General features: G+C 35.4%; 1 protein-coding gene and 2 long non-coding RNA genes across 3 annotated transcripts; 1 reads left to right on the forward strand and 2 right to left on the reverse strand.

Moving 5' to 3' along the window:
* Positions 1 to 3,586: 3,586 nt before the first annotated feature.
* Positions 3,587 to 12,637, reverse strand: LOC112021095 (transcription factor VIP1). Its single transcript, XM_065776105.1, has 4 exons — positions 11,920 to 12,637; positions 11,602 to 11,734; positions 4,633 to 4,717; positions 3,587 to 4,308 (listed from the first exon to the last, which is right to left on the reverse strand). Exons 1-4 carry the CDS (start codon positions 12,414 to 12,416, stop codon positions 4,037 to 4,039), a joined length of 987 nt encoding a protein of 328 aa, XP_065632177.1. The 5' UTR covers positions 12,417 to 12,637; the 3' UTR covers positions 3,587 to 4,036.
* Positions 12,638 to 15,574: 2,937 nt separating this feature from the next.
* On the forward strand, positions 15,575 to 17,511 carry LOC136068658 (uncharacterized). Its single transcript, XR_010629992.1, has 2 exons — positions 15,575 to 15,992; positions 17,024 to 17,511. It is a non-coding gene; the product is annotated as an uncharacterized LOC136068658 (long non-coding RNA).
* A 961-nt stretch (positions 17,512 to 18,472) lies between these two features.
* LOC136068659 (uncharacterized) lies at positions 18,473 to 20,364 on the reverse strand. Its single transcript, XR_010629993.1, has 3 exons — positions 20,076 to 20,364; positions 18,879 to 18,998; positions 18,473 to 18,772 (listed from the first exon to the last, which is right to left on the reverse strand). It is a non-coding gene; the product is annotated as an uncharacterized LOC136068659 (long non-coding RNA).
* Between the last annotated feature and the right edge of the window lie 6,306 nt (positions 20,365 to 26,670).

Consider the following 26,670-nt stretch of genomic DNA (forward strand, 5'->3'; position numbering starts at 1 on the left):
ATATATTAGTCCACAAATGTCCATACACGTTTATAGATTTAAGAGCAAATATCTTGTAGCAAGAAGATTACTTACAACAGGAAGGTTAGTCAGGAAGTAGATAGCGTAACCAATACAGTAGAATGCGAAATAATACAGCAAAGTGTAAAATGACAAATTTTTCTGCAAGAAGTGAACAAAAGAAAACCCAAAACACAACTTGGACAACCTTACTATTGGGCTAAGCCATCAAAGTTGTGCATTTTGGAAAATGGGTCTGGATAGCTACTTGTTAATCCGTTGGAATTTCAAAGAGCGGGTTTGTTATAAGAGGGAGGGGAAAGATGGCCTATTGATACATGCCTTTTCTGCTGTGCTCACTTTTCTCTCTCTTACTTAGCTCTTTCTTTTTTTCTCTGTTATTTCTCTTTCAATTCTCTCTGTTTCTTACCTTAGTCGCATCCCCCTTTCATTTATGCCTACTGTTCCTATTTATACTAGGTTAACCCCATTGGATTTTTCAATTTTACCCCTATTGCTCCCCAACATTTTTGTCTGCTGTGAGCACCCCTTTAGAGTTGCCCACTGGTCCACTGGCTCTCGACTTCCACTACACCTGGGCATGCCTAGTGCTTTCTCTCTCTTCTACTACTTATTTCACGACAAATCCTTATCTGTTTGGTTTTGCCGTTAGTCTATCTCTCTCATTCTGATGGGCAAAGCTTTAGGTTTCTTTTTACTTATCTCTATAGCATGCATCAAGTGGTCCCAGCCATTTACTACCTATTTTGGGCAAAGATTCATTCCCAGAGAGCATCTATTAAAAGAGGCCATGGCTGGGTACCCGAAATAAATCATTTTCCCCCCTCCACCAAATTACACCCTCTACAAATCCTTTAACCGTGGGCCTACCTCCCTTGCATTGGTTGGGTATATGTTGGTGGTGCTCTGGCCAAGATGTGGTTGTCTTATTGCTTCTTGCTTTTTCTTCTTTCTTTTCCACACCATTCTTATCGCGGATGTATGGCCTTGTCTTGTTCTAGTCCTGCACTTTCTCTGCCCCGTGCTTATCTTTTATGGGAAATGTCATGGGCTTATTAGGCTTTGCCCCACTTTTGCCCCTTCTTGGGCCCGTGGGTCTACCTACTGCTACTTTCTACCAAGGCAGCCCATTGGGCCTTATTTCTTTCTCTTCTTTGTTTTGGGCTTTTACATCCCTTTGTTTCTGCCATTACTTACTAATTTCTTATTGCATTCCTTTTTTACTTGTTATGGGCTTTTCTGCTATTGGGCATTTTTTTATATCAAAATATGGGCATCAACAAAGGTGAAGGAGGTTACAGTTAGAGGTTTGGCAACAACCTCTTCCTGTTTGAATTTGGGGATGATGCAAACAAAAACAGGGTGCTAGCCAATTGTCCAAAGACATTTGACAAGCTACACTCTTTTGTTTTTTTCTCCTTCTTTTTAAATTAAAGTGTGTGGACAAAAATCTTTGAACACCTAAACATTTTCTACATGTAATCTTTTATTTTGCAAACACTTTAGAGTTCGTTTGATTGGAGTGAGAACATGGAACATGAGGGTTGAAAAGGAGGGGATAATTGTTTTCTCACTAGGCCACATTTTGTGAAGAGGAGGTTCTCTCCCAAAATTGATGAGAAAATAGGGGAGAAATTGGGCTTAAGATATGAAATTACCCATTTGCCCCTCTCCCTCCTACACTTTGGTTTCCTCTTTTTTATTTTATTTTTCAAGCTTTAAAAGTCCATAATTTTTTTAATGAAATATTTATAATTGGATAAAAAATAATAAAGTATAAACAAGCATTAAAAGATTTGTTTTTAGTGATATTTCAAATAAAAATTTATTAATCTAAAATAAAATTACATTTAACATAAATTTGTAAATTACTTTTTTTTTTATGAACAAATTTGTAAATTACATATAAACATGTAATGATGTAAAAACATAATTCTTAATCACATATTAATGGACATTGAGTGAGGCAACTATAAATGACGTAAAATTATAATAAATATAATAAAAATCACTAGAAGATACAACAAAGTCAAGCAGCTTAATGGTTAGCGTCAAACTATAATGAGGATGGGTTTGATGAAACTCATTGTGAATTACCTAAAGAAAAGCAAGAAATTGCTTGTGAAGCAATTTCTCCGAGCAAACACGAACTTACTAAGTTGGCTCTAAGACTATATCACAAAATAATTCAATTCATAGGTTACGAGATTATTTGCCTCATAATTTTTATAATATATTTTCAAAATAGGTAAAAAGAAATATAGAGTAGACCATATATTAGACTGTAAGTTTTAGTAATGTTAAAAGCCTAAGTCACCACCAAACAAAATCATCCTCTTAACATCAAAAAAATTTAATCCAATCGATTCCAATAAAAAAAAAATATCAATCTAATCAAATTGGTGATGGTGAGAGGATGATTTAAAGGATTGGGCTCGAGAGAGTTCGAGTTCCAATGGAAGTGCTCGCCCAAATTTGTGACAGTGGGAGGAGTGGTGTTGGTCAAAGAGTTACCCCAATCAGTGCTTGAGTGTGATCGATTTAATTTTAATTTCAAGTATAATTTATATTATTGTAACATGTTTTATATTAAAAAAATTATAAAAGATATGGTACGTTGTAAGGCTCCATTGGGTCATGTGGGGCGACAATGAGGTAAGGCAATTTGCCCTACGTGAATGCAAGGCGGAGGGGGAGGGGGGTTGAAGCACCGAAAATCCGACCCCGCCTTACCCTACCACCAACCCTAATTGCATTACTGAGAGAGAGAGAGAGAGAGAGGGTAAATTAGTCCTAAAACAAAAACCAAAACATCAAAAAGCATCAAAAGATGCTTTCTAATTTGGTGTTTGCACATTAAAATATGAGTTAGCATGTATAAGTTATGTTTTGTTAAAACACCCGACCAAACAAACATTTTTTTAGTGGGATCCACAACCTTCCGATTTTAAGGCTTAAAAGCTACTTTTTAAAAGGGGGCACGAAACACGCTCAAAATACGTGCTCGTTCAAGTTTAGATAATATAATCTTGAACCATATTATAGATGGAATCCTAACAATTTCATTCAAACTAATGGCTTGTTTGGAAGTTTAGAGAGGGGGGAGAGTAGAGGGAGTAGAGGGAAGGGGAGTAGTGGGGAGGAGAGTAGAGGAGAATGATTCACCTCCACCTTATTTGGATGTTTTAAAATTAGTAAGGGAAAGGGAGTAATTAGCCCTTCCCCTTGTGTAATTTTGTTAATATAATAAGGGTAAATTAGGTAATTTACTTGGTCAATAGTTTATGTACTCTACTCCCCTCCAAATCTCTCCATTTGGGGGAATTAAAATTGAGGGCTAGAGGGAGTCCAAACCCCTCCAAACTCCTCCAAACCCCTCCCCCTCATTCTTTAAAAAACTTCCAAATAAGGTAATTGCATTACTCTCCCTCCCTCTACTCTACTCCCCCTCCTTTTTTAAACATCCAAACATGCCATAAACTTTAGAGATCAAATTTAACAATTGAAAGTTTGTACACTAAATTATGATAAATGCAGACTATAGGGAGTAAATTGCAATTAAACCTAAGAAAATGGTAGTCAATATATCAATCAATTTGAACATCAGAGGAGACTTCCCCCATCCCCATATAAGACAACCAGAAAGGATAGTTTTCTGTTTTACTAATGGTGAAAAATGCCTCCTATTTTTACATCTGGCCAAAATGAGAAAATATTATCTGCTAAGTTCCATCATTCTAAAGCAGAGGCTGCTTGTTCCGTTGGTAAAACGTAACAATGTTCATCCACCCATTAATTGTACTACTAGCATACTTTTAACTCTATCCTAATACTAGAAACATAGCCATATATGTGACTGATACAAGGGGCTATTCTGAGCAACACCCTTCACAAATTTACCTGCAACACATATACATATACATACATGATGATACATACATGTACAAGATGCTACCTGAGATGAATTACCCTCTATTTTATAAGTATCAATTTGCTACTATAACATGTGATGCTGCTAGACCCTCTGGTTGTAGTCCAAGAAGTTAGGGCGAGGCTGCCCATTTAGAGTCTGGTTGTTTGTGGATGACTGTGTCATGTGACGCTGTTGCTGTTGCTGTTGATGTGGCTGGGTCTGGGTCTGGAGACTACCAAAGTGATGTAAGGCAGGCTGATGGGAGGAATATTGAGGGGGCAGCCCTCTGTTGAAAGGATTGCCGTTGACAGCTGGAAGTTGGCCGGCTGCTATCTTAAGCCGCTGCACTTCGTCCTTCAGAGCTTCGTTGAGAGCTGTAGATCACACAGTAAATAGTTACATTAATTCCTGACCTGACCTGACCTGATTTTATTCTTCAAAATCCATTAAAATAGAATGCAAGTCATCAAAACCCAAAGGTTATGTTCTCTAGGAATTTGCAAACCAGATGGAAACCAAATCATTGTGTATTCTTTTTTATGGCACTTGCAAGAAATATTTCATAAAATTAAAGAAATTTTTATTGATTAAGTTGTTTGGTACTGCACTTTATATGAAATGGTGAATGAGGATAGTTTGTATCAACCCATCCTAAAGGCTTCAAAAGGCCCATTACAGACAGTTGACAAAATGCATACCATCTCTAAGTTGTGCTTGCTGCTCCATAGCTTGCAATCGCAGTTTGAGTTCCTTGTTCTCATTAGTCAAGCCAGTGGTGTCTCTCTGCATCACACGAAATATACATGAGAAGCCTTCTTAACATTTCTTCTCTGTTTTTCCTTATTTGCATCACACGAAATATACATGAGAAGCCTTCTTAACATTTCTTCTCTGTTTTTCCTTATTTTAGTTTACTGTATAAATTCTAAGTTTCTAACCAATATATAATATAGCCTAAAAGTTGCCATGTTGGGTCAAATTTAGGTGACCACTACATTAGCCTATGCCTCTATGCAAGAATCTTTGTCATATAATATTATTCTACATTAAAAGAAGAGGGGGGGAAGGGGGGTAAGAAAAATCAGATCAGATGAGGATGTGCACAAAATGACAAAAAGAAAATGGAAACATGAATAATATATGGGGACATTTACTGGAGCCCTTGATGCAACACAAACATATACGCATGCACATGCCTGGAGTCCATGGAAAACCATATATTAGGCTGGTACAAAACAAATATCTACCTTCTTCTAAAAAAACATATAGCACATGTTCAACATTCATCATTGAATGAAGCAGTCAATACAAGGATGAAAAATGTGGCTACTCTTGTTCTTGTCATGGCAAAGTATAATGAACACACTGCCAGTATACAGACTGATTTAAGCACGCATTGTATTAACAAAAATATTATGCAGTACTGGCAGAGAAGCATTTTACATATCATAAAACTAACTAATACTGACATCTACTGCTCTGGAATAAATATCACTCGCCTCTTCCCACAAACTATTTTTGACATCCACCAACACATGATGTAGCTACATCAATTAATCCCTTTTTCATGAAATTAATCACTGCGGGGGGGTGGGGTTCAATTATTTAATAAACCCCAGAGTTTGACATTGTTTACAAATTAAACCCTGAAAGTTCAATTGTAGTATTGTACCAATGTTCACCTTATAGATTTTGCAATTTAGACCCTTCGTAAGTCTCTGTTAACTAAAAATAACAGAAACCCACATAAACAGCAGTTGAGATCAATCTCAACACTTAAGAGATTTTCATGTCAACACTGCGCAGTATCTTGTGGGGCTAAGGAGAGAGGTTGACCCTGGTTTCAAATTAAACTCCGAAATTTCAATTTTATACAAGTTTTGAAACCATAGCAATCTAGACCCCAATAGCCCAAAGTAAATGAAACTCACATAAATTGCACTTGAGACCATTTTGGGAACTAGAAGGCTCTTCAAGCAAATTCGAGAGCAGTATTTTAGTGCAAGAAAACCCACAAAATGATGGCATCATCATTAGACTTCACTGAACTGACTGGGCATTTTACGAATGAGGAAGCCATTTTGTGATCCTATATTGGTGTCAAAATACCACTTACGACTCACATGCTAAATATTTAGAGCCTAGCCAAGTTCAAGTACAGCTTATGTGGCTTTTTGTTAACTTTCACTTAACATAGACTCATAGAGGTTCAAATTGTAATAATTTCAAACTATAATATGAATATGAACATTGAGGTAAATGAACTCATGTTGAATTTAAAAAGGCACAAACTTAACACTCTCTTTGGGAGGAGGGAATGGAATAAAATGAAAATAATAATTTTAGAATATTCCTTTCATTCCCTTCTTTGGGAGTTTTAATGTAGGAAATGAAAAGTCCATTTTCCTGGAGTTTAAGAGGGAAGGAATGAATAGGTAGGAAGAAACACCCATTACTCTTTTTTCTCTTAAACCTCAAATTTTCATTCCCCTCAAAATTAGGAGGAATTAGAGAAAATGAAATTAAGTTTAACAAAATTTTCATTAGAACTCCCAAAATACCCTTATACATTCAGCTCTTTATTTTAAATTAGGGGTATAACAGTAATGTTGTTATAAAATGATTCCATTACATTTCTTTTATATTACTCTCATATTACTCCCAAACAAGGTTACTTTCACTGCTTTATTTTAAAACATCCAAACAAGGACTATTTCATTGTTGTAATTGATAATCAAAAGGATCCAACAGTTTCTGTAACCTTCAGTAAACAATTATATGTTAGTTACTCATCCCCCCAAACAAAAAAGAAAAAAGTAACTCATTGTATGTTAGTCAATACTCAAAACCATATAGACTTCAGAAACTGAAGTGAAAATTGATATTTACATATTTATTACATGAATTGTGTAGTATACACCCTTATGAAACACTAACAGCAATATGTAATGTCAAGTCACAGATAGAAGCATAAGATGACTCAGGGACAAGCCTTTCCCCTGACCAATGCAATTAAGACTACTATGCGTGTGTATATATAGACATATAGGGTTGGATTTAAGTTAAACTTGGTGATGTACCCATGGAAGAGTAATTTGTTACTACTTACTACTTCGCAAATTCATCTTGAAATTCAAGATTTATTTTGTGGACCATTTTATAGGGTCTATGTGTGAAGTCTAATTGAAGTAGAAGTTATCTAGTTGAAGTGTCTAATTTTGTGTGTCCTAGGATAAAAGTTAGAACAATTTCACATTTTGGTTTTTATGTAAAAAGTTATGGTCAAATTTGTATTCATGAGTAAAACTATATTTTTTGCAATCCTTGTGAATTAAGGTATTTTGGTAATTTAGTTGAGTCCAGAATTTTCTAAGAGATCCTAAATATCTTAGGCTTTATTTTCTTTGGTTCCAATTAGTTGTATTATGTTTTTAGTTTACTAGTCAAACTAAGGGTGTGTTTATTTGGGGGTGAAATAGGGTAGATGGAAAACTTTGGAGAGAGGAGAGAAAATGGAGAAGGGAGTTGTTTGGTAAGGAGGAAGGGAGAGAATTTTTTGGAGGGGCCCAGGCATTTTCCACCTGGGCCCACCTAAAACTTGTCTCTCCAAAATGGAGAGAAAACATGGTGGGAGGAGTTTGATGGATAAATGACAAAATTGCTCATTGCACTAATTTCGTCTAGTTGCCTTGGTTTTCTTTTTTTTTTATTCTTTTTTTTTTTCCCCTTCTGCCTGCTTTCCTGGGCATTTGCTCCTTTTAAGGCATTTATTATTATTATTATTTTCACTTCCAGGGAACGTTGCCTACTTTTTTTCTTTTCTTTTTTAATCCTTTTTTCTTTTGATTTCTTGGGCTGTACGTGGTGTTATTTATTTATTTATTTATTTTAATTAGACATGATTTTTTTTTCCTGGATATAGTTTTTATTATTTTAATAAATTTGGGTGATTGCTTTTTTTTTTTTAATTGCTTGTCACTTTTTTATTTTAATTGTGCATCATTTTTTAACAAAGGTATATGAGTAAATTTATATAAACTCACTTTTTCCATCCCTCCATTTTTTTACTCCCAACCAAACAAAAATGAGAGAAATTAAAATCTTTTCTATCCTCCCACCATTTTCTATCCTCTCACTTTTCCACCCCTCCAACCAAACACACCCAAAGAGTCCAAATACTACTACTACAAGAAAGAGTCCACATATATATATTTATGCTCAATCTACTCGGAGAATAATGGAGCTAATTTTTTTATTTATAATTCAATAATTTGGGAAGAGGGGATTTGAACCCTAGTGCTTCTTATAAAAGAGAGCAAGACCTCTAAGCTACAAATCTATTGGCAAAGATTGGAGTTAATTAATAAACAATATTGAGTTTTTTGAGTATTAATTTTTTTTGATAAGTTTTTTAAGTATTAATGTAACAACTCGAGGAAAGCACTAGCTACATATGCACTTACCCCTCAAAATGACTAGTCAAGTTGCAATTGGGGTTCCTTGTGATCACTCATAAACCCAAGTTCCACCTAGTAACTGGTAAATACACAATGTGGGACTCAACACACGCTCACACAACACACTCCCAAACAATCCAATTTGGACAATTTGGGATATCACAACCTTCCCCACTTTTTCTCTTTTCCCTTTTCTTCTTATCTCTCTTGTGGTACTAATCATGGGCATTGTTCATACAGCTCCTCAACAGCATAAAAATTCACCCTTTTCCTTCTTCCTTACAACCCTAGCTCAAACCATTTCTTTTACTTATCAAAACCCTAAAACTCCACATGCTTTCTTCTACCAAATATCCATTAAATAGCTCATCAAATCACCTCTTAATTCCAAACACAACCTCGTAACCTTTTCTTCTACAATTCTAAACCCTAGATCCACAAATTCTCACAACCACAAACTCACCACAAGCACGCATAAACAAATTCCCTAATTTTTTCCTATGTCAATTTGGTTGGTATCAGAGCCAAAATCCTACCACAAGTTCATTGATAAACTTTTCTCCACCCTTGACAAAATTTCTCATTCATGAGTTCTCACCAAAAAAAAATCTCATTCAAGATGGTGGTTGCCTACACAAAACTAAATTCAAAGTTACATGCATTTTCTCAAGATTTTGTAGAAACCAAGAAAATTTTGCAAAAATTGAATGAAAGGGTGTGTTCAATAGAAGCAAAGCTATAAGATTTGTGTTCTATATGACAAACTTTAGATAAGCTGGCAATTGCTAGTTTGGGAAAAAATCCTATTAGGTTAGCAGATGTCAATAACTTAGATATTCTATATTAAAAACCCAAATTTATCCCCACCCTTGTTGGCAACCAATTCACCATTATCCCTTCAAAATCTAATCATCTTTTGGATATGGTCCTACCAATTTGTTGCCATACCAACCTCAATTGTGTATTGGTTCAATGCCTTAAAGGTGTGGTACTAAGGAGAAAACTAAACCTTGTGATTCATTATTAGTCCAACTTCAAGAAAAGCCAGAATAATGCATTAGAAGAGCAAGGAGACCACAACGAAGCAAAATGAGCATAAGGTTGATTATGGAAAAGCCAAGATCAATAAAGAAATTGATGATCTTACTATGAATCAATTCAATAAGGATTTTAAATTGAACGCCTTAAAAATATTTATTTTTATTATTTCAAAAGAATTTAATCATTTAATGAAATGGTGGGAACGAAACATTTGTTATCTGTAATGCTTAGGAAGATGATTGAAAAGTTGGTTCAAATTTCAAGTTCAACGGTTATTATACTTCAACACTTTTAAACTCAAAACTTGAAGCCAATTTTTTTCTAACCGGGAAAAACAATGCACACATAGAAGAGTAATTTGTTACTACTTTGCAAATTCTTCAATTTAAGATTTATTTAATGGGTCCAAGTATGAAGTCCAATTGAAGTAGAATTTATGTAACTTTGAAGGTCCAGTATTGTAATTTCAAAGGTTACAAAATTAGTTTTATATCAAAAATATTATTCATTTTTAAATAATTATTAACAATTCTTTTGTAAGTAGAAAATATATATACACACATGTATCTATTGTCTACCTAAATAATGAAAAAAGAATAATAAAAAGTAAACACATAAAAGAAAATTTTAAAAAGAAGTTGGCCTAACCTAAGTGCACACAAACAAAACAAAAGAGCAAAAGGGGGAAATCACAAAATGGATTTAGATCTGGCCAGACTCCTTGGGTCCTTCTTAAGCAAGAAGAAGAAGAAGATCTGTGATGGGCTGGGTTAGTTAATCTTTTATTTTTTTTGCACGAGGTGTGTCCCGGTTGTTTCTCGGCCATGTCTGATTATTAGATGAAGAAGAAGAAGAAGAAGATCTGTGGTGGGCTGGGTTAGTCTTTTTTTCTTTTCTTTTCTTTTTTTGCACAAGGCGTGTCCCAGCCATGTCCGATTATGAAAAAAAAAAGGGGGGGGGGGGGGGGGGGGGGGAAGGACAAGCGTGTAGCCGTGTCCCGTATGCGTACAACACAGGCATGGCTGGCAAATTGCCATGTCCATGCTTTCTTGATAAAAAGTAATAAGTGTATATATATATCCTTTCCTTATGTACTACTTACCTCTTTTTCCATGCCAAACATGGCAATATTGGTACCATTTCCTCTATAGGCAAAACATGAGTGATTGTGGTAAAAGGAAATTTTTTTATTATTTTAAAATGAGTGATTCATTTTGAACAGAGTTGGCTGCAATATAAGGCAATATCAATACCATTCCATTAAACATACTTGGAATTACTCTAGTTGAAATAATATCTTGTGTGAGCTACCTATGCACCACCCAGAATGTATGTTAATTTAGGGCTGAATTAAATAATTGGAACAATTGTAACTATATCTTTGAACCTCGTTGCAGGTTCAACCCTCCATTACAGAGTGATACAGGTGTAGACAACAAGACTTATTGTGATACCATTTTGACATATATTTTCTATGCATGCATCATATTACATCTGTGTCTTCAGTTGGTGTTTATTCTTCATAGATGTTGAGAAACCTTACAGCACTTCCTTTAACATGGTAGAAAAAGAAAACCGAAAAGCTCTAAGAGAAAGCATGGAACTTCAAGTTGATAAATTCATGCAACCACAATGCTTTACTTTCAAGGAAGATATGCACAAGCCACCAAACATTAGCAACTTCACAAATGTAAAATCTAAAACTTTTTGTGCATGTGTGTAGAGTGTGTGCATGCGCTTTTCCATATAAAGAAGGAAAATATTGTATAGTTCCATTGAATACGTCTCTCTTTGGGTTTTTTTTTTTTTTGGTTGAGGGATGAAGATATAAGAACCCATATAAATGGGGTAAATGTTTTTATAGTTTCCATTGATTGGTCTTGTTCTTTAATCAAAATAAGCCAGTGAAAATAACCTATACCACACCTCACTTAAATATACAAACAAGTTACCAATGAGCTGTAGTTCAAATGGCACTTCCTACTCCAATGAGTTGTAGTTCAAATTGATCACAGATCAAGTATGTAACTTACCAATAAAGAAAAAATTTACAAACGCGACATACCAACAAAATTCACATCATAGTTAGCCGAGGGTTTCATTGCATACAAAAAACTTAAGATCTCTCTTATCAATCCATATATAAAGCTATAAGTATAAGGGTGATACCTGTAGCAGAGTGACCTGAGCCGAGAGCGTAGTAGCTTCGGTCTGAAGTGTCTGCACCTTCCTCTCCAGCTCATTAGTATAACGTATCTTCCTTTCCTTTGATCGCGCCGCGGATTGCCTATTAGCAAGAATCCTACAATACCCAAAATGACAAATACCCACTTGCACCATTCACTTCTCAAAAATCTAGATAATTCATGAACAAAACAAACCATAAATCTCAAAGAACATAGCATCATATAAATAGTAAATACAACTTTCTCTCTTACCTACCACTAAGTTTCAATAAAATTGACAAACGAACAAGGGCTCCTTTACCTTTTAGCTCTTTTGGGATCAATCAGAGAAAGCTCGGCGAGTCTATCAGGCGCCATAGCTTTCTTCATAGCATCGATCGAGGAGTCAGCCTCAAACGACGTCGTGGAAGACCCATCCATGGAATTGCTATGCCTGTGATGGCGGACCCTCTTGTCCCCAGCACCATTTTTCTCGTCACCAGTTCCGAGACTGAGACCCTCGAAGAAATCAGAGTCAACAGACAAGCTTCGGAAGTGGGCCATGGACCCGGATGTGGGCTTAGCGGACTCGTCAGACGAATCAACGGCCATGGGGGTGCCACGTGGAGGCGGGGAAGGGAGGGTGGAGAGGTCGAGGTCGGAAGGGTCGAAGAGGAGAAGGTCGTCCAAGTTGGGAAAGCGGAAGGAGGTGTCGGAATGGGCCCTGCGGTGGTGGGACCCACGCAGCTGTGGGGTCTCAGGCATCTGTGATATGTCGACTGCCACCGGCGGTGGCTTTGCTGTGAACTGTGATTCCATCTTTCTCTGCTGCTGTTGTTGTTGTTGTTGTTGGTGGTGGTGATGGTGGTGTTGATGGTGGTGGTTAGGTGGTGGTTGTGATGGGGGACAATTCCGGATGTGTCGGGGGGCTGTGGAAGGAGAGAGAGAAAGAATGGAGTCGAGAGAGTCTAGGATGTCTTTCGCTTTTGGCCCCTCCTGAGTTGAGGGTATTATTGGAATTCAAATTTGTCAACTCTGAGATTTTTTTTTTTTTTTTTGGTTTGATAGGCGGAGATTATTTTTAATCTCTAAAAGTGGTATAAGAAGTTCTTTAATTTGCTTCCATTTTTAGTAGAATGTGTGACACCTAATCCAAAAAAAAAAAAAAAAAAAAAAAAGTGGAGAAATGTGACACCTAATCCTTTTTGAATGAAAGGATACAATAGATGAGAATCTTATCTTCCTTGACAATGGGAATCTTATCTTTCGGAAGGTGTAATTTTGTTTATAATTTTATTATTTATCTATAATTTGATAGTTAGAAAAGGAAATTTGAACTTAGGCTTCTTTGTACGAAAAATTTGAAAGTATGAATTGAGTTTCAGGTTCTTGGCAACTTTATTCATAACATTGAAAGTCATGTTGTTAGATTACATCTTTTATTTGTTTCTAAATGAAAAGCATGCTGTTAGATTACATATTTAATTTGTTTCTAAAACGCACATTGAATTCCATATTAATAAGATCTTATTTATTAGAAGAAAAATACCATTTTGGTCTTTATATATGGTTTACCATTAACTTTTTTTTTTTTGGGGGGTTTGAATTCCAAGTTTTGAGGGTATTTGTGTTTACCATTAACTTGATCCTTACATTCTGGTAGCATTCAATATGACCTCTATTATTTCAACTTCCAATCAATTTGGTCATTATTGCCAAATCACAATTTTTTTTGCATTTTCTTGCACTTTCTTAATAGCCAAACACAAATCAAATTTACCAATTTCCACTCCAAGAGACATGCATATTAACTTAGCGACTAAAACAAACTCAAATTTGGACCCAGAATGATAGCAAATTGAAAATAACGTGGACCTAATTGATTACAAATTGAAAATAATAAGGACCAAATTGAATACAAGTAAAATATAAGGACCAAATTGACATTGACCCCAAAATGCAATTTTGGTCCCTACACAAATTTAATGCACAAATTTATGCTTTGTGTATAATTTTAAAGTTAAAAAAGGCAAAATTACTATTTACATCCTTTTATGTTTGGTGAATTGCCATTTTAGTCCCTTAAAGTTTTATTTTTATCATTTAGTCCCTTAAGTTTAAACAACACATGCAAACTTGAGTTGTCATTAGTTTGTAGTAGGGGTGTTCAAGGTGTGGTGCGTTGCAGTTTGGGCCATTTTTAGCACCGTACTTTGTGGTGCGATTTAGCCATAACCATAACTGCATTACATCTCATTTTTGTGGTCACATGTGCAGTGCAGTGCAGTGTATAGGATGCAGTTAAAACTTAAATGTTTTAATTATCAAAATCTAATACTCTTCACTTTAGATCAAGAATATGAAGTAAAGAGTTTATGTGAAGCACCAGGTACAAAGCAAAAAAGATTTACCAAGATTTAGAAGAACAGAGGAGGCTTTTTGATTTTCTCCATGGCATTTGTGTTTCATGCTTGAGTTGTTGATCCAGTGAGATAGGCTTTGTGATCGTGCAAATTATTTTTATGGTTGAAGTCAAAGTTTGGGTGAGATCAATGGATTTGTTTTGGGTTTCTGTTTTGGTTTAGATTTGGGTATGGGTATTTGATATTTGAGAAGTTTGTGGGTTTGTTGAGGATCAATGATAAACCTGGCTATTGGCAGCAGTAGAATCAGAATTTGATTTTGTCAAGTTTGTGGGTTTGTTTTAATTTTGCTTTGATATTTCTAGCTTGCGTTTGATTTCTAAGAAATTTTTAATTTTTTAAAGAAAACTTTGGATATTGATATTTTGTTTTGGTGTAGCTTTGCCTGGATTTTTCATGCTTGTTTGGCTTTAATTAATTTGCTGGATTTTTTTTTTTTTTTTTTTATAAGAATCTACTTGAAATTTTTGTTGATGGGGGTGGTAGCTTTTGGTTGAGGAAGAAGAATAATAAAAAACTCGGAAAGAAATAGTATCAAGAGAATAATAAATTATTGGTAAAGAAATAATATTTTAATGAAATTTAGTGTAGAATAGATAATTTGATGTGGGTGTTTTGAAAAAATAGTTGTGTAAAATAGAAAAAGTAGGTTTTTATTGTAAAATAGGAGAAGGTATTTGGTATAAAATGATACCATGTAAGCGGTATCAAAATCTAATAGGTGTGAGACATGTTATTGGGTAGTTATTTTTACATACATGTTTTTCATTTATTGGATTTTAATACATATGACCTGGTATTATCTGATACAAAATAATTTTTTTTGTAAAATAGACGACATTTTTTTACAAGAGCTAATGTGAATGTTATTAGTAAATTAATAAACAAAGAACAATACACTGATATACAATTTAAACATATAGTTTTAGAAAATTACCTGCTTCAACATCTTGTTGAAAAAATATATACATATACATATATATAATCTATTGGCAAATATATATATATATATATAATCTATTGGCCTTTTGCGGATTTACTCAGGACAAAGTAGCTTATATATGATAAAATTGTTAATTATATTATTATTTTATTGGTTGTTGCCGTTTCTATTAGGGAAGTGATGGGTCAATGGCTATGGCCTATGTTGGATATAAATCCAGATTCAGCAACAAACAAAAATGAAGAAAACCCACAAAAATTAAACTTAAATATCTAACATAGGCCATATAGCTATTGACCCATCACTTTCCAAATAGCAACGGCAACAATGTTAATTTATATATATATATATTATATATGAAGAAAACCCACAAAAATTAAACTTAAATATCTAACATAGGCCATATAGCTATTGACCCATCACTTTCCAAATAGCAACGGCAACAATCAATTAAATATATATATATATAAAATCTATTGGCCTATTGCGGTATTTTCTCAGGACAAAGTAGCTTATATATGATAAAATTGTTAATTATATTATTATTTATATGATAAAATTGTTAATTATTTTATTATTTTATTGATTGTTGCCGTTTTTATTTGGAAAGTGATGGATCAATGGCTATGGCCTATGTTAGATATAAATCTAGATTCAGCAACAAACAAAAATGAAGAAAGAGAAAACATTCCATCAGGAGCTGGCGTAAAACATTGGCCAATAAAAAATCGCCACCTGCAAAACATTAAGTTTACACTTAAAAGACAAAAGCTCAAGCCTTCACCTCTGCTTCCTTTGCTTCCTTCACACCGAACCGCCACCACCGCCACACAAATCGCTGGAGCAGAATGATTTCGAAGAAGAAAGAGTTCTCGCCATGCCCTTTGCTTCCTCCTCTGGGGTTGTGCCATCCTTTGCTTGCCCAAACCTCCACCACACCACATACCGAAGCTCACCGCCACAGAGTTCGTCGGAGCTGTGCGTGGAGCTTGGAAACAAACTGGAGCCGCCGTGAGCCACGATCCAAAGGTTTATTTTTCATGATTTTCCCTTTTCCCCAATTTGGATTTCGAATTGGGTGTTCAAATTTTTTGTTTGCTTCATCGGAAAGTTTCAAATTTTGAGCATTTCCTTTTTGATGAGAACGGAGGGTGAGTGTATGTTCATATCTTGTATTGTTCTAATGAAAGATGCTGTGTTGGGTTTTGATATGATCTGGGGTTTGTTTGGTTTTTGAATTTGGGATGTTTGATTGATTTGATTAAGTTAGATTAACTGTTAGATAAATTGGCTTTAGATGTACAATGTGATGAGATTGAGTTTGGAAATGATTATTAAATACTGAATTGGAACTTGCTGTGAAGAAGTTGATATATTGTGTTGAAAGTTTCAAAATGTTTTTTACTTTTTCACAAGTGGGTTTTTGTTGGGTTGCTATAGCTGTATTATGCTTATAAGTTTTTTTTTTTTTTTTTGTTTGAACTGGGTAAATTTTGGTTTTTGAAGTTTATGTTGGGTTGCTGGAGTTATTTTTTTTGTATGTATATGCATATGTGTATGTGGGTTTTACTTGGTGCAATATTGATATGGGAGGATTTTCAGCCCAAAGTGTGGAAATGGTGGCACTTTATGCAAGGTAGTGAAATCAATTACTACATGTTTGATTGGAAGTAATATATAGAATGAAGTTGTTTAAGCATTGTATCTACTAGGTTGTTTATGCTTTCCTGTTTGTTGTGTATGGCTCTTCAATGGCAGCTTATGCTCAAGTCCATGGCATAAGGTGTAGGAGATGACTGTCATTTAACATAGATTAGGCAAAATTTTCTGCTTGACTGAATTGAATCTGAATTTTTTTTTTTTTTTTTTTTGGGTTGGTATTTATCTAACCCATTTGTTGAAGATTCAAAAGAATGTTACTTCTTGTATGATAGGATTTCTGAATTGTTTGATTTCTTTTATAAAAAGAAAAAAAAATTGCTTCTAATTTATATTAGAGAAAGGGAATGTAAGTAAAATGTTTAAGGTAGTTAATGCACCAAAACTTCTCTCTGCTACAGGCTAAGGAATATCTTGACCTGCCAGAAGTTATGTCTTATGTGGTGGACCTAGAGTTGAAACATTTCAGATTTGAAGACCTCAAAGTTGTATGTGAGGTAGTTAATCGTTGCATTAATCCTGACTCCAACAAGCAGTTGTCCATGAAGGAACTGTGTACCATGTTAGAGAGTGGAATTAACACATCGATATCGGTCGACTTTGGCATGGGCTGAACTTGCCCTTTCTTCATAAATAAGTTGAAGCTAACACATTGTAAAGTAGGAGTATATGGTAGTACATTAGTACATTTTTCTTTCTTTTTCTCCCACCTTAATTTTATCTGTTCCTTGTAAATGCTTCCATGCAGGAGGAAAAGTAAAGCTTCAGGCATGACAAAATCTCTCTGTATACGAGTAGTTAACTAGTAAAGTTTTGAGATTAATTGAATCACAATCTTCTTAGAAATTGTTCTTTGGGTGCAAATCAGAAATGAATTTATTTTACACGATGGAACATTGACTTTTGAGTTATTTTTGATGTGGTGAGCTGTTTATAAAGAAAGCAGTCAGCAAATACTTATCCATTTGACCAGCATTCACCCTTCCCCTACTTCCTCAAAGAAGAAAAAAAAAATCTACGAACCATGCCCCTCCTGTTTTCTTGAGCATCAAAGCGTTAGATATAGTCACAATCAAAGTGCTTTGAAGATGTGTCTGGTTCATGTTTATCAATTCTGTCTTTGCCAATTGGTTTCCTTGTATCATCTATCAACAACATTGTGGCCTTAAGTTCGGGGCTCTTAAGAACAAATTCTAGGGTTCTGTAAGTAGTCAAAGGAATTTTTGAATTTGAAGAGTTCTTACACAATCAAAAGATCCAGCACTGTTAACTACTTAAATTTAGAAGGATACTATCATCTTGAAAGATAATTTCAAAATGTAGGATAGGTTTTACAAATAATGATTCACGGGCCAATCCAAGTTGGATTTGGGAAAAGGCAAGCAAGGATTTACTTGCATCTTTTTTTTTAAGCACATGATTCTTGTCTGGCCTCTTCTCCCATTCTTATGAGCTTGGAACGAAAACTTGAATGTAACAATACATGAGAAAAACTGTGCTCACACTACAGCAAAATAACCGACTTCTTCAAATTTTTTTTTTTCTGGTTATTATTTCATCAAATTCTCATTAAGATGCCCTGAGTTACTACTAGCTTGTTAGGCAGACCATGATTAGAACTTATGAAAACGCATCTTTGATCGCCAATAGATTTGGAAGGTTCGCAGCATACGACCATCCATTTATATGGGAACCCAGTACCTAGTTTGATATCACAAATTTTGAACATACTTCCACATCTTGGCCTATGAGAACAATACTGCAATTGGTATGCAATGATTGCAATCCCTTTCTACAATCTAGCATGAGGGGTAAATAAAGATAAAGAAAGAAACATAAAAGGTAAAACCTGACCAAAACTGTGCTCACATTTAAGCAAAATATCTATAGAACATATTAATCATAGGTGACAGTTCACTAGAGGTCCCACTCAACACGACAAAGCTTTCACCACTTTGGTGGCATTAAACTTTTAAATATCAAAGCCAGTTTTGATACATTTTCCATGAAAACAGAGAGAACAAAATTTCAGTTATCCAACTAATGCTTAGAACCAGAAAAATGGTTGTCATTTTATCAACATGAGGCTACAGGGGGGCTCTTTTATCAACATGGCGGTCGAAGTCATTTGCAGTGAAGATGTCATCTCCCTGAGAATCAAATATATAGTAGTCTTAGTTATGATTAAGACATGATCTCCAAAAAAACGAAAAATTACAAATACAAGAATTAGCAGGTACACAAACCAAAACAAACCTGCTTATTCATTTTCTTCTTTGTCTTGGGATGAAGAAACTTTTGTGGGAGTTGATCTTCACGCAAGATGAGGTTCTTGGCAATGGCCTCCCTTCCACCCTGTGGCAAAGGCAGTGAAAACTGCAGAGGGACAAATGTCAAAACACATGCATGCAAATAGCCAGTAAAGCTCCAATCTGGATTCTAAAAGGCCTTGAGAATGAAATATCCACCAAACAAATCCAAAAAATACTTATCCTCTATAATGTATTAATATTTTCATCATAATAGGTAGGAACCAGTAAGGAGGGGATAGTTTCTGTAACCAAATGGCAGGAAGCAGTGATGATAAGACGAAGTACGCAACAATCAAATGGTAGGAACAAGATAGAGAACACTACACTTGTATAGAACAAGTGTTTGCTAGTAAGAAACTAACAGAATTAAGCTACAATTAGAAGTATAATAATTCTTGTGAATCGCACATTTGGATATACTTACTTTAGTGCCGTGCAATCTAATCTGTGGCTGACAATCTACTAAAAAAAAATTCCATTTTCACCAACTGTAATAGCTACCTTGCCTAAAGTGCCACCATTTCCACACTTTGGGCAGAAAACCCTCCCATATCAATATTGCACCAAGTAAAACCCACATACACATATGCATATACATACAAAAAAAAAATAATAATAATAACTCTAGCAACCCAACATAAACTTCAAAAACCAAAATTTACCCAGTTCAAACCACAACAAAAGAAATAAAAAAAATAAAATAAAATATCAATCTTATAAGCATAATATAGCTATAGCAACCCAACAAAAACCCACTTGTGAAAAAGTAAAACAAATTTTGAAACTTTCAACACAATTGTCAACTTCTTCACAGCAAGTTCCAATTCAGTATTCAATTATCATTTCCAAACTCAATCCCATCACATTGTACATCTAAAGCCAATTTATCTAACAGTCAATCTAACTTAATCAAATCAATCAAACATCCCAAATTCAAAAACCAAACAAACCCCAGATCATGTCAAAACCCAACACAGCATCTTTCATTAGAACAATACAAGATATGAACATACACTCACCCTCCGTTCTCATCAAAAAGGAAATGCTCAAAATTTGAAACTTTCTGATGAAGCAAACAAAAAATCCGAACACCTAATTCGAAATCCAAATTGGGGAAAAGGGAAAATCATGAAAAACAAACCTTTGGATCGTGGCTCACGGCGGCTCCGGTTTGTTTCCAAGCTCCACGCACAACTCCGACGAACTCTGTGGTAGTGAGCTTCAGTGTGTGGTGTGGTGGAGGTTTGGGCAAGCAAAGGACAGCACAACCCCAGAGGAGGAAGTAGAGGGCATGGCGAGGACTCTTTCTTCTTCGAAATCGTTCTGCTTCGGCGATCCATGTGGCGGTGGTGGAGGTTCGGCATGAAGGAAGCAGAGGTGAAGGCTTGAGCTTTTGTCTAAGGGCTGATTTTCTTTCTTCGTTCTGTTTGGAGTCTGTTTAGAGAGGGGTTTAAACGTGAACTTAATGTTTTCCACGTGGCGATTTTTTATTGGCTGGCGTAAAACCAATGTTTTACGCCAGCTCCTGATGGAATGTTTTCTCATGAAGAAAACCCACAAAAAATTAAACTTAAATATCTAACATAGGCCATATAGCTATTGATCCCATCACTTTCCAAATAGCAACGGCAACAATCAATAAAATAATAATATAATTAACAATTTTATCATTTATAAGCTACTTTGTCCTGAGTAAATACCGCAATAGGCCAATAGATTAACTTTAACAAAGAGAAACTTGAATTGAACACATAGAGAAAGATAAATACCGCAATAATAGTTTGAGCTAGTACAACAGTAGTGACAGTTCGAGTGGTAGTGTGGCGGCTTGGATCTGAGGGCTGTAAGAGTGATAAGAATTTTTTTTATTTTTAAGAAACTAAAATAGTAAGATATGGCTAGGGAGCTGCTACAAGGGTATTAAATTATTACTGTATAACATATTTGATATTTTGTCCTTATAATACATACATACATACAAACATATATATATATATATATAAATAGATAAATATATTAATATATATAGAGGGTACTGTGCAGTGTGATTAAACCATTTTGCGGATGATTTTAGTGCAGTTTTTGTGGTTTAGTGAACGCCCCTAATTTATAGTCACATTGAGGTTAAGTTTTATGCAATTAATGGGAGTTTTAACCCAGTCATGTTGCTTCACAAAACCTTTCATTGATGCATTAGTGACTGGGTAGCCACATAGAAATTATAAGCCTTATAAAGTTGTCAAATTAAACCATTTATAGTTGCCAAGAACTTGTAACTCAACAAATTGATTTTTTTTTTTTTTTTTTTAAATGTTTCTGTGGGGGGGAAAAGGTCCAGTCTAATGTAGTAGGCCTAGAGCCCCATGTGAGGATTACTGTGCGTCCAAAGAGAAGGAGAGGTAAGAGCAAGGCCCATCTGGAAGAGGGACCCCCAAAAAGAAAACTGATTACAATCCGAAGAGGTCGCCTTCTGTCCGAAGAGATTATATTCCTCTGACGCGAATAGTATGGATCAATTGAACGTATAAAAGGTCAAAATGATCTTCCGAGGACTCCTCCTGATCAAGATAAGCTCTGAGTATACTTGGAGACGATAAGGATGAAGAAATATCTAAAGAGAAAGCTGCTACCACCGTATTTAAGGCTCTGCAGCAACTTTTCTAGCCGCATTTATATGGAGAAGACTCCTGAACAGTGTAACCTCACCTACCGCCACTCACACAGAGCTAAAGGAGATGCTTGACATGACATATACTCAAGTAGGCTCACGGATGAGGTACAAGTGGACGATGGAGATGAGGAGAAGGGAGGATATATAAAGGAAGGAGGCTCCTGAGAAAAAAAGAAAAAGGAAAAAAGGAGGAGAAAAGAAAGAGAAAACCTTACTGTAGTTTTAAGAATTGTAACCGCTATATGATCAATGATATGCCTCTTCGGAAACCAAGTCATTCCATTTTTTATGAGTAACTTCATGTTGGTTTATACGTGTAGGTTGTGATTAACTGCTGTCAATTCCATAATCAATCTAGCTCTTTCACCAATTCTCTAAAAATTCATTGTTCTGGGCTTGGGCCACAAATCCTAACCCTACAGTTTCCAATAGAGATATCTAGAGTTTAAATTCCCCTCCCTATTGTATTCCAATAGAAATATCCAAAGTTTAAATTAAATTCTCTTCCCTGTTGTTACTAGGGCTGTCCAGCACCCGCCCAGCTTAAAGAATCCGACCGGCCCGACACTCTCCAACTCGATAACTGCTCGATTCGAGCTATGGTTCGATCGGCTGTGGGTCGCTGGTGTGAAGACCCGATACCATCGATTCGAGTCTCGGTTTGATTGTCTAAGAAACTGAAGAACCTAACCCGCCCAATGCCTTTCTCTCTTCTAGTCACAAATCTCGTGTTCCGGCGAAGAACCGATAAGCCTAAACTCAAAACTCTTCTGATATAATGAGATCTCGATTAGATCTCGATAAATATAGCGAGATCTCAGCTAGATCTTGAAGGATATGGAGGAATATTAGCTACATCTCGATAGATCCGACCAGATCTATTGAGATCCAGCAAGATTTTGGCCAAAATCCAGCCAAATTTCGACCCCTCGTAATGAACCCGAAACCGACTGATATGCACCTGAAACCGACAAGACCCGATTCGGCCGATTTGAAGCTCCACACGTGTTGGTTACAGGTCATGATTTCTCCCACCTGAGTTTGTCGGGTTGAGTTCGGGTCGGGCACAAACTCGACCCGGGCCGACTTGTGGACACCCCTAGTTGTAACTGATGATGCACATAAGCCAATTGTCCATACTCATAATGTCAGAAGACCTGAAAAAATGAAACACGTACAGAGTACATTGATGTAGAGCCAAGCAAAGACCTTCTAATAGTTAAGTAAAAAATTCATAATAATCTCCAAGAACTCTAAAATTGAGAGTCATAAAATTACTGACATGGTAAGGAGGAGTCTTGGTGCTTATTTAAATGGATCTTTTGATATTTAAATAGCACTTAAATAATATTTAATTATTGTTCTACATTATTTTCTTTAAAATTTTAAATCCATTATTTTTCCTTTTTTAATATGACTAATTCACTTACTAATTCTATTTAAAAAAAAATACTAAAAATACTACAATTTTTACTACAAAAAAACTTATAAATTGATATAACAATGAATGCGATTTGTGGTACTTTAATAATAAACGAGTATTTGAATTACTCCTTGTGGTTAGGGACACATCAATTTGTAAACATTTGTATTATCTTCAATATCACTTAATTTTTTGAACGTTTCACATTCTTGACAGTGGAGAAAAAAAATCACATTTTTTAAATAAATAAAAAAATCACTTATTGTCCCCATTTGAGGGCCTTTCTCGAGTAGGCTGGCAAAGCATTGGGCTGACACTAATATGCATATTTGTCCTAGGAATCTCAAGATTCTCAACCATTCCCACTTGTATTACCCACACATCACATCTAATGAACACTGACACTTTATTTGTTTTAATGAAAAACCTTATTTGAAGTTAGTTTTTTGCATATTTTTGTATTTGGTAATATTACAAAAAAATTAGGTTGAAGGAAAATGAGATTGAACGGTTTTAGACCCCTTAAAACACAACCAGATTGGTTAGCCTAGATTAATTAGCCAAGTTGTTACTTAGTCAAATTATGCAATTCTAGGTTAAAGCAATCAAATAATCATATCAAAATAATAAAGCAGCGGAATAATAAAAGACACAATGATATGATCACCCAGGAAACCACACGGTAAAAACCTGGGGAGGATTTAACCTAACTATCTTCAAGGTAAACCTGAATCCACTATGCGAAAGAATCGAAGTTCATACAGAAGGACTACAAGCTCCCCGCTTGACTTCCTAATGCTACTCACCAGTAGAACTTACTGACACAACCACGTGCAAGCTCCGAATCCACGAACTCTTTCTTTCTTGGACTCTTCAATCAAGTACAAGCACCCACGCTTGTTTTTCTTTAAGTTCTTGAATCTGCAACTGAATGATCATCAAGGTTTTGATAATATCTCCACCTTGAAAACCCTAAACTTTGTGTAAAGGAAAGCTCCTTAAAGATCTCATAAGAGATTTACACAAAATAGCAATATGAGCAACAAAGACTTAGAGAGGTTTGGGTACAAAACCCTAAAAATAAAAGGAGGCACAAGAGGCACTCTAATCTCTCTCTTCAAAAGTCCTAAAAACGTTCTAGGGTTTTCCTTATATATAGGAGTATTTTACTTGAACCCCAAGACGTTTAAATAGAGTTTAGGCTGAACTGGAACTTTGCAGAAAAATAAATCTGTACGTGGTTCGATCGATCGAGTCTAATTTTCGATCGATCGAGCCTTACAAATTTAGTCCAATAAATCTGCAATCACTCGATTCCAGTTTTACAAATAAACATACTTTGAGCAAGCCTAAACAAGACTAAACATATTGTTTTGATCATGGTTTGCCAACATTACACATTAGAGTTCTAAATACATAAAATCCTAAATCTTTAGGACCTAACAAACTCCCCCTTTGGCAATCCGTGACAAAACACAAACTAAAAACTCAAAGTTTACAAAGTAAAAGCCCATTACAAAAATAATGCTCATAACAACAAATCCAATCTTAACTACTATCCATCAGTTGCAAGTGTAGACAGCAGCTTAGTTGAATCAATCTGTATATTTCCTGAAACACTCAACAAATGCATAAACGCATGTGTGACAGAAAAACAGTAAATCAACAAATATGCAAACTAACTCTCCCCCTATGTTAGATACATAAAAAACAATGTTAACTCCCCCTAAGCATAACATTCTTGTATCAACTATTTCTCCCCCTTTTTGTCACGTATTGACAAAGACAACTCATACAAAGAGTAAATAGTCAACATACGTAACAAAGGATAAGAGAAAATAGAGAAAGAAGGGGACACAAAACAATTCAACTCTATAGAAAATAGAGACAGCTCCCCCTATGAACAACACATGTTAAAAAAAACTTTTCTCCCCCTATCAAAAATAGGAAAAACAAAACAAGTTTTGGGAAAAACAGTTTTGGAAAAAATAAAGGAGGTGGGGCAAAAGCAGCAGCAGCAGCAGCATCACCAACAGGATTAGGTACATTTTCACCAGCAGGACCAAAGTTAAAACAACCAGATTGGTTAGCCTAGATTAATTAGCCAAGTTGTTACTTAGTCAAATTATGCAATTCTAGGTTAAAGCAATCAAATAATCATATCAAAATAATAAAGCAGCGGAATAGTAAAAGACACAATGATATGATCACCCAGGAAACCACACAGTAAAAACCTGGGAGGATTTGACCTAGCTATCCTCAAGGTAAACCTGAATGCATTATGTGAAAGAATCGAAGTTCATACAGAAGGACTATAAGCTCCCCGCTTGACTTTCTAATGCTACCCACTAGTAGAACTTACTAACACGACCACGTACAAGCTCTGAATCCACGGACTCCTTCTTTCTTAGACTCTTCAATCAAGTACAAGCACCCCCGCTTGTGTATCTAAGTTCTTGAATCTGCAACTGAATGATCATTAAGGTTTTGATAATATCTCCACCTTGAAAACCCTAAGCTTTGTGTAAAGGAAAGCTTCTCAAAGATCTTACAAGAGATTTACACAAAACAGCAATATAAGCAACAACCTTAGAGAGGTTTGGGTACAAAACCCTAAAATACCAAAGAGGCACAAGAGGCACTCTAATCTCTCTAAAAAGCTCCAAAAACCCTACTTAGGGTTAGCTTATGATGTCCTTTAAATACTGGAAAAAACGGCTTGCGATTTGGGCTTCAAACGAATAAGTTATGGCCTTTTTACGTTTGCTGATTTTGCTGATAAGTGACTTTCGATCGATCGAATATAATTTCTGATCGATCGAACCAGGCCGAAAGTCACTAATACTTTTACAGTCACTCGATTCCAACTTTACATAAAAGACCAAACTTTGAGCAAGTCTAAACAAGACTAAATGTTTTGATCATGGTTTGCCAACAAAATACAAATTGGAGTTCTAATACATTAGTTCCTAATTTCTTAGAACCTAACAATCTCCCCCTTTGGTAATCCGTGACAAAACACATCACAAACATGAAATGCTCAAAGTTACAAATAGCGCAAATACAATTCAACCTAACTACTATCTATCAGTTGCAAGAGTAGACAGCAACACAATTGAATCAACCTGTATATTTCCTGAAACACTGAACAAAACGCATAAACGCATGTGTGACAGAAAAACAGTAAATCAACAAATATGCAAACTAACTCTCCCCCTAAGTTAGATACATCAAGAACAATGTTAACTCCCCCTAAACATAACATTCTTGTATTTTCCACACATATTCCCACATATCAACTATTTCTCCCCCTTTTTGTCACGTATTGACAAAGACAACTCATACAAAGAGTAAACAGTCAACATACGCAACAAAGGATAAGAGAAAATAGGGAAAGAAGGGGATACAAAACAATTCAACTCTATAGAAAATAGAGACAGCTCCCCCTATAAACAACACAGGTTAAAAAAACTTTGCTCCCCCTATCAAAAATAGGAAAAACAAAACAAGTTTTAGGAAAAACAGTTTTGGGGAAAAATAAAGGAGGTGGGGGAGAAGCAGCATCACCAACAGGATTAGGTACAATTTCACCAGCAGGACCAAAGTTAAAAACACACAAACCAAAGTGAAAAACAAGGTGAG

The sequence above is a fragment of the Quercus suber genome, unplaced genomic scaffold (genome assembly GCF_002906115.3).
Source record: "Quercus suber isolate HL8 unplaced genomic scaffold, Cork oak 2.0 scaffold_128, whole genome shotgun sequence".
Lineage (NCBI taxonomy): Eukaryota > Viridiplantae > Streptophyta > Magnoliopsida > Fagales > Fagaceae > Quercus > Quercus suber.